The sequence below is a fragment of the Orbicella franksi genome, chromosome 5 (genome assembly GCF_964199315.1).
Source record: "Orbicella franksi chromosome 5, jaOrbFran1.1, whole genome shotgun sequence".
NCBI classification, from domain to species: Eukaryota; Metazoa; Cnidaria; class Anthozoa; order Scleractinia; family Merulinidae; genus Orbicella; species Orbicella franksi.
Genome location: NC_138149.1, coordinates 4,158,153 through 4,167,400, shown reverse-complemented (window position 1 = coordinate 4,167,400; position 9,248 = coordinate 4,158,153). Strand labels below are relative to the sequence as shown.

At 39.4% G+C, this 9,248-nt stretch overlaps 2 protein-coding genes across 6 annotated transcripts in view; both read right to left on the bottom strand.

Moving 5' to 3' along the window:
* Positions 1–2,920, bottom strand: part of LOC145486650 (uncharacterized) — a 15,113-nt gene extending 12,193 nt beyond the window's left edge. The window contains exon 1 of the mRNA XM_081465352.1: positions 2,546–2,920. The gene's annotated coding sequence lies outside the window, so the exon portion shown is untranslated. The remainder of the gene's footprint in view (positions 1–2,545) is intronic.
* Positions 2,921–4,634: 1,714 nt separating this feature from the next.
* LOC145486656 (aspartyl aminopeptidase-like) overlaps positions 4,635–9,248 on the bottom strand; it is a 108,725-nt gene continuing 104,111 nt past the window's right edge. For 2 of the 5 annotated variants that reach the window (XM_081465360.1, XM_081465361.1), the window contains one exon: positions 4,635–6,142. In XM_081465360.1, coding sequence (XP_081321486.1) covers positions 6,089–6,142 — 54 coding nt within the window. In that variant the 3' untranslated portion in view covers positions 4,635–6,088. Of the gene's footprint in view, positions 6,356–9,248 lie in introns of all 5 variants that reach the window. The other 3 variants (XM_081465358.1, XM_081465364.1, XM_081465363.1) reach the window with 2 other exon arrangements.

Below are 9,248 nucleotides of genomic sequence, written 5' to 3'. Positions count from 1 at the left end.
TTTGAGGTTTGGTTGGAGATAAGCCTCTTTCTGCCATGTTTCGTCTGCACGGGGACTCTAGTGGGGCTCGGATTCACTTGAAAAGTGCAGGACTCAAACAAGGCTTATCATCGGCCATTTTTTATACCTTTTCGTGTTGGGGGCAAAATTTAAAACAAACACTGGAAGTTGGGGCAGGAAAAGTAATAAACAATAAAATAAATAATAAATTACAATATTTAGGGAGGAAGCCACATCCGCCTTAGCTGATTTTCATGCAGGTCCTTTATCCTGGTCGAATTGGAATTTGGAGATGTTGGTTTTTGGGGAGGAAGGAAAACCGGAGAACCCGGAGAAAAACACTCAGAGCAAGGCGAGAACCAACAACAAACTAGGGGGAGGGGGTGAGCGGGCTTAGAATTGACGGATCCTTTATAGACAACGTACGATCGACCTTCAATTGAAGACCGAGCTCCGAAGAGCTCCACATTCAATCGATCTGATGTTTCTTCAATCCTCTGCTGTGCTTTTTGCACCTTTGCAAATTGATTTAGTTTTTGATCTTCGCATAAACAAGCCAAGTGATTTTGTATTTTTAGTCTGCAGCTTTCCCACGGCGCGTGTAGAAGATAAAACGGTCTAGATCTGCGAATTTAGCAAGTCACATTCGTGAAGTAAGTAGTTCTTAGTCCTTGCGAGACACATCCAAATAATAATATTCCTTAATTTTTAATGTTAAGTCTGTAAATAATGGAAATAGTGATATTGAAGTATGGAACGGAAATGCATTTTAGCAAACCAAGACAGCGACGCAAACGAGCACGTCATCAAACAATAGGTTTAATAAGCAGAACGTGGATTTTGAATCTTTGTACAATTTTACCTGTCATCTGCAAAATTCCAGTGGGTGAACGTGAACCACAATGGCTAATTTTTCGTATCTTATTTCTGGAATTGAACCCTGTCATTGCAAATTTAGCCTGAGCAAGCGTTTAGACCGATAGGCGTACTGAACAGATCAACACAGCTGAAGGTGAAATACAAATCTCTTTTTTACAAGGCGATTCCCTTGGCGTCGCCGCCGTAATTGCTAAAAATCCCTTCATGATGTAAGTTTTAGTTCGACATCCATCGGCATCTAATTTCTCCTTGAATTGTAAAGTTGGTCATGCATGTCGTGAGGATAAAGTAGTTAATCACCAAAGAGACAGCGTAAATGTTACAGAGGACTCCGTTTACGTAGACAATATTTGAAACAACGCTAACAAATGTTTTCGAAAAGCTTAGAAATGAAATGAGATTCCACACAATTAGGTTTTTGCATTGTTAGCCAGTGTCAGCGGATGATCTACACTTGACCGAAGTTTGACAATATGGCATTTTTACAAACGTAGATAGAACTGCTGTCGGCAGGAAACCGGTGTTCTTGTAGCTTCAAATAGGCAAGCCCTGACAATTTTAGCTCCTATGCATAGACGGTGATGATTGAGTAAGACCTAGAACTACTATTAGATGTGTTGTTTCGTATTAGTATGCAATGCGTGTCTTGAGCGAAGGTAGGAAAATAACATAACAATAGTTGAACTGCATGACTGGTCAACAGAGTTGAATTCCGAACTCTAAAATGTTTGATGTTTAGTTTAAGTTTCTCTCTTCTTGCCAAATGCCGACTGCAAATAAAAGGATTGATTACAAATTTAAAGCCAGTCTGAGGTTTCAAACTTCTCCGGTCCCATCCTCGTTTGTTGCACTCTTGTTCCAGAGGTTTTGGAATGTTGTCTCAGTAATTTGCATGTAACTCATGTGAAATCGAACTTTGAAGCGGCAAGAGAACGCTCACTTCGATCAACTAGAGACTTTTAATAGTTTGTATTCTTACTGCTTCACGAATCAATTAACCTCGAATTAAAATCAGAAAAACCAGGATTAAAAAACCCTGTGAGACCACTAGAGTCGATTTCTAGTCACATGACTACACTCAGTCTGTTAATCTTCTTTCTTTGCAACATGGACTCCACTGCGGAAATTTTTTCACAAACGGGCGAGAGATTTCGCAAAAACGGAAACAGTTATCGATAGAGTTGAATTTGATAGCGGTTTTTCGCTATAAGTGAAGAGTTCTACTGTATTATATATGAAGTATGTTACTGATTTGTGCGCAAGCTCGTTTGCGTCAAAAGGATTTTGACTGTGTTCAGCAAGCAAATTCCGTCTAGCTTGTATATTTTTAATATATAGATACTGTATGAGGAGGTACGGGTGGGAATGGATCGGGAAAATGGGCCAAATAGTTAAGGGAGCGATGGGGAATGGTTATTCCGAAACTTTTCAGGGATAAAATTTAGCGATTATAAGATTTTAGGACACAATTTAAGAAACATTTGTAAATTTTTTATAATAGAAGTAGGACACAGTGTCTGTTATTTTTCTCTTTATTTCAATGCATGGCCGCATAAGCAGTTATTGCTTTAATCATCACCGGGGATAAATAAAGTGTATTGTATTGAATTGTATTGTATTGAAATTCATGCAGCAAAGAACAGTATTATGAACTACATATACTCACGGTTTGGAAAGATTCAGGAGCAATTCAGCAAAGTAGCAACACAATAAAGACCAGTCTGCAATCACTGAAGGAAGAAGAAAGAATTCGAAAGTGAGAGCTAAACCACTCCCACACAGCTCTTGTTAATCACATGACGTTGAGTCTGTTGTAAAATCATCATTAGTCTTGCGGAGCGTAAATTATAGGAGTTTTAGTTCGCAATGCATCGGCATCTAATTTCTCGTTAAATTTTCTTTAAAAGTTGATCATGCATGTCGTGTGAATGCAGGAGTTAAAATTATCACCAAAGAGACAGTGTAAATTTTACAGGGGTCTCCGTTTACACCAACAATAATATTTGAACCCACTCAAACAAATTTTCGAAAAGCCTAGAAATGAAATAGTCGAAATGAGATTCCACGCAATTAGGTTTTTGCATAGTTAGCCAGTGTCAGTGGATGATCTACACTTGACCGAAATTTGACAATATGGCATTTTTAGAAACGTAGATAGAACTGCCGTCGGCAGGAAACCAGTGTACCTGTAGCTTTAAATAGGGAAGCCCTGACAATTTCAGCTTCCATGCATAGACGGTGATGATTTTAAAAGTAAGACCTAGAACTACTATTAGATGTGTTGTTTCGTATTAGTATGCAATGCGTGTCTTGAGCGAAGGTAGAAAAATACATAACAATAGTTGAACTGGATGACTGGTCAACAGAGTTGAATTCGGAACTCTAAAATGTTCAATGTTTAGTTTAAGTTTTCCTCTTCTTGCAAAATGCCCACTACAATCAAAACGATTGATTACAAATTTAAAGCTACTCTTAGGTTTCAAACATTTTTCCCCATCCTTGTTTGTTGCAGTCTTGTTCCAGAGGTTTTGGAATGTTGTCTCAGTAATTTGCATGTAACTCATGTGAAATCGAACTTTGAAGCGGCAGGAGAACGCTTACTTCCATCAACTAGAGACTTTTAATAGTTTGTATTCTGACTACTTCACGAATCAATTAATCTCGAATTAAAATCAGAAAAACCAGGATTAAAAAACCCTGTGAGACCACAGGAGTCGATTTCTAGTCACATGACTACACTCAGTCTGTTGATCTCCTTTCTTTGCAACATGGCCTCAGCTGCAGAAATTTCTTCACAAACGGGCGATAGATTTCGCAAAACAGAAACAGTTACCGATAGAAGTTAATTTGATAATGGTTTTTCGCTATAAGTGAAGAGTCCTACTGTATTATATATGAAGTATGTTACTGATTTGTGTGGTCGTTTGCGTCAAAAGGATTTTGACTGCAAATTCCGTCTAGCTTGTCTGAAATTCATGCAACAAGGACAGTATTAGAGACTATATATACTCACATACTCACAGAAAGATTCAGGAGCAATTCAGCAAAGCAGCAACACGAATAAGACCAGTCCGCAATCAACACGGAAATCAGGAACTCCAAAGTGAAAGCTAAACCTCTCCCACACAGCTCGTGGTCAGTCATATTACGTCATGTCTATTTGAATCTGCATTATCAATCTTATTGTGCATTGACCCGTTTACCAAAAGCCTGCTATTGAGTGCTTTATCCTAGATAAAAATCTTGTACACGTTGAGGTTTGTTTCGCGCGGCGTTATCTTTGTATTCTGTTAGCTTAATAAGAGGTTTCAGTGACTTACATGTACAAGACGTCACGCGATACACAGTGTATCAAGATAGAGTAATAATTCTAGATTTAAATAAAAATTTTGCATGACCTTATTTTAGCGACTGGCTCCCATCAAAAGAACTGCCAGCTAAGATCCGTGATGGAAATGTTTGCGTGACGTTGCATTGTGAAGTGAAAACACGTGTCACAAGGCTTCATGCAAATATGGCGTTTCAAAGTCAGAGCCAAATGCAGTGAATTGTAGCAAGAAAATTGCCGTCAAAATATTCGTAACATGCTGACTAATTACGTAAAGGAACAGGTTGTTATTACCTATGCATAATCATACAAAATTAGTTTAGAAAATTTTCTTCCTTTCAGCCAAGAATCTTTAATGATCAACATCTATTTTCTCATCAAATGTTTCATACAAGGCCAGTCTTGCATCTCGTAAAACTTACGCGGCCGATCAGCAAAGGATTGCAGTAGTTTACAGGCTTACCAAGGATACACAAAGCAGCTTTACCTTTTGGTGTCTTGTAGCCCTTCTTCTTTAATTATAACTGAAAAGATAGAATTGCTGTCTGGAACTTTGACTGGAAGAATTTGTTTACTGTAAATTTTAGTCACTGAGAAAAACAAAGAGATTTCCAGCAACCTCTTTTTCCCTCTCCTTCGTCGAATTTCTGACCAGAAAAGAGGTTATCAGATTCGATGTGTTCATCGAGTTAACAACTTGACATCGAATGAATTCGGATCAGCTAAAATGAACAGCACCATAAAGATTTAAGCAAAAAAGACCACGCCAAATTTTCCAAGATTCATCAGTTTCGCGAGCTAGCTGATTTGTGAGTACGTCCCTTTTCCCCCTTCCCTCTCCTCCCCTCTTCAAAATGTTGTAAAACTGTGGATAGCCTGATTCTCAGACAGTCCAAGGTCGCTCGGTCTCACTATCTCCTCTTCCCATCGGGACCGAGAAACGGCTAAGAATCAGGCTACGCTGGGCAAAGCTTTTACTGTAAACAGCAACACAGAGTGTATTCAGCACAATTTGATTTTTCTTTATTGACATATCACTTTGTTATTTCACGTTACCTAATTGCGTTCTCTATTATAGTGCCACAAGTATAGTATAGTGAAGAAGAGAAATATCTTCCAAGTATAGTACAGTGAAGAAATGAAATAGTCTACCTTCCAACTTTCACACTTTTCGCTTAGAATGTTACTTGTCGGGTCGTCACTTAAGGCTCTTCTCGACTAACTAGGGAGCTTGAGCAAACCACCACGACGACAACGGCAACGAGAACGTCACCAGACGAAAGGTTTAATTAATGCGCAAAACAATAGCTGCGCACGTGCGTTATAAATCTTTGTACATTTCTTTGCAGTCCTCTGGAAAACAACCACGTAAAATGACCGAGTTCTGTGTCGTCCGGGAGACGCGAACGACGACAGCTAATTTTTCCCGTTTCCATTTGGAATTGAACGCTGTCATTGTATATTTAGCCTGAGCAGGTTTTAGAGCCATTGGCGTACTGAACAGATGTAGACATGTGCGTATTTTGCTGGTGAAATATAAATTCATATTTGACTAAGCGTTGCCCTCGGCGTCGCCGTGGTCCTTGCTTAAGCTCCCTACTTAGTAGGCAAACACACTGCGTGACACCAAAATAACGATTCTGATGGAACTGTAGTCTTCGATGATACTCAGGAAAGCTCGTATCGTTTGTTCTCTAGTAAATTAGCTCTTTGACTTGAATTGAAAGGTAGTTTTACAAAAAGGTTCTGTTTATTATGTTGAAGGCAAGTTTCCACTCTTCACGCTGTTTGACGGCATGTCAAGTGATTTGAATAAGAAAATCGCTGCAAGAGTTGCAACACCATTAAAACGATCGTGACAAATTACAACTCTCGCAATAATTAGTCAGCTCCCGTGACTGACTCCAACACTGATGGAAGCGTCTCAAAGAAATTCTGTCAAGAAAAGAAAAAATAATAATAATACGGATTTTTTTAAGCTCCTTCAAAATGGTTCACAAAACATCTAGCATCAAGTAAGTCTCCTCACAGCTGCTTTTTGGCTTGTCATGCAAAACTTCTCCCCAACACAACATTGCGTTGCGTGACAACCCAAAGAACGGTAACGAACTTGAAGGCCACTTTTTGACACGAATTCGAAGCTTTCACCTTGAAAAGCTGAATCTCTTGAATGGATGAGCAGCACATCTCACGGATGGAATACATAGCCAGCTGCCGGCTTCCGATGTCTGGAAACAGATTAAACAAAGAAAAATATGAACATATCAATTCTGCTAACTTGTTTCTATCAGTTCTAGGAATGGCATTATAGAGAAGTCAGGGCTTGATCATGAGTTGTATTCCAGGTGAGACGAGCTTCAATTTGATAACACTTCGACGTAAGTACTTAGTGGTTAGTAGGTAAAACTTTGAAAAAGTCAAGAGTAACTACTATCTGAAGGAAACTTTCCTTGCTTTGGTGAACACAATCTCGTTTCCAGGGTCTCTCATCTTCCCGCCTCCCTGGAGTGAGAGAGGAGATGAGAGACCCTGGGAGCGAGGTTGTGATGAACATTCTCTAAATATCCTGTGCAGAACGTGTAAGAAGCTAAATCATAATCCTTAGGTTAAAAGCACAACCTTAGCGGAGAGTATAGGTCCTAGGAGAGTCACTACGTACACAAACTTTCTCTAATACAAAGATGAAAGAAAAAAAGATCAATCTGTCCGTCCATTCATCCATCCCTCAATCAATCCATCGTCCCTCGATCAGTCTTGATTTCAATCAATCAATCATGTTTGATACATAAACACAGCCAGTAGCCAAAAACCCGAGACTCATGTCCATACTTATCTACTACATATCTGCCCTACAAATCTATTTGTCTTACATTTCAGGGACGCCTAACAAGCACGTGCCGCGTCTCTCTTAATCTACACACGTGTTTATCTCTTCAATACGCTTCACACGCGCGTCATTCCTCTCGCCATACACGTAAGTCTTCGAGAACTTACGCAGGTCACTGTTCTTCTACAAGCGCATGTATCTGCACGTTAAGTTGGTAGTCTCTTCCAAATTCATCGCCTTCAAAACAAGTAAGTTCTATACCTGTATTGGCACACTGCTCTTCTCTGCGATCAGCCTTACAACACTTGACGACACAGCTCTTGACGCATATCGCTGATTGCTGTTAATCTTTATTGCTGGACCCTAGGTGGAATTGAAAATAAATCAGTTACACTAAACAAGTCAATAAGTTTGCTAACCTTTACTGCGCCAGCCATCAACAAGAAACAAGTCTTCCATTTCCTGCTCAACACCTACACACCACGGCTGTCTAGGAAACCCAAGCAACGAATGGAGAACAGCAAATACTGGTGAATAGTCACAGTTTAATTAATAGCACTCAAATAAGCCTCTGTCAGCAATCCGAAGTAGCAGTGATTCGTGAGTGGTTAGCTCTCAAGGTTATATTAATAGCACTCAGGTAAGCCTTAATAGCACAATTATAAATAAGAATAAATAGTAAAAATAAATATGTGATATAGTGTTCGTCTAATAATAAAGGTATTGGCAAAATTTTCATATCTGTCTACCAGCCACTTATTTGCAGCTGTACTTATAAAAATCTAACGTAGTTGCTCTCTGTCTAACCATCTTCTATTTCATCGTAGGAAACTATACTAATAGACCATTTTACAGTTTTATGAAATGTAACCAGGCCTCCTGCAAGAAAGCGAGTTTAATGGCTGACCATCAGAAACTGGTTGGCATGGTGATAGGATAGTAATCATTTGAAAAGTACCACGTTTGTATCACAACAAAGCCAACTCTAGCCTCGCTTCTGCTTAAAGGCATGATCACTACGCATGGAACTGTAAAATGGGTTACTGTTTGAAAACTTACTTGTGTCTAACAAAAAAATCATACTATTAATAACACTTTTTAACAATAATTTAGTCTACATATATTTGCATAGAGCAGTTTTCATTTGAGTGTTGAAAAGTTACCAGGGCTCAAAGTTTAGTTTTGGCTTTGGGAGCACTTGTGCGACCAGGTGTAAATTTTTAGGCGCACTGCCGAAATTTTAGGCGCAGAGTTAAAAATTTTAGGCGCACAGCTTCAAATACTTGGAGCACCTACTCGAAAAGAATACTTAACGCTCCAAAAAGAGCAATTCAGGCTTCGTGTTGCAATATGGGCCTATTCTAGCAGGATTGAACACAACGAAAACAAATAAAAGAATCAGGCTATTTCATACAAGGGTTATGCTTAGATATTAACTACCGACGTCGTTCCGTTGAGTATCCTCACTATCCAATTGCTTGTTGTTTGCCTCCCTTTGAAATTCTGTTCAGGAAGATTCTTGATTTATTCAACATCTGGGTATTCGTGAGAACTAGCACGAACGTTGCTCATTTGGCTACTGCTTTCAAGCCATAGAACTCGTGGACAGGCCCGTTCCGAAAACGCTAGACTTTTTTGTGTGTCAGACAAGCGAAAACAAAGCTTTCTTTACAAAACGCAGCATTCTGTTACAGTTGTTCGCGAAGAACGAGCGCACGATTTTATTCTCATCCCCCGTTTCCACGCTTTCCGCTAGATCATCGATTGCGCAAGAATTAAGCATGTGCTTCATTCCCTCATTTGCATGTGTCAACGGAGTGGTTTACAAGACAGAACGTGGGGAAGAAATGAACGTTCGAGTTTGGAGAATCCACTGGGAAATTAGGCTTAAAGATGACGAATAGAACACACACCGATGAAAGGAAAATGGTGCAACTTTGTTATTTGGTGCCTGGTTGTGTTATATCTATGTTTATATTTATATTTATATTTATCAATCTGAGTACGTTAGTATGGTCAGGTGAGTAAGCACTAGAGAAGTCGCACTGTACTTTGGCTTTTAAGGCGCGGGGGTGCGACCACATGATTTTTTAGGCGCACAGCCAAAAATCTAGTCGCATATGCGACCAGTTGGTCGTTAACTTTGAGTCCTGAAAAGTAATTGGTTTTGCATAACTACGCCACACCATTGCCTTAAAAAAACCGGCAGCATCT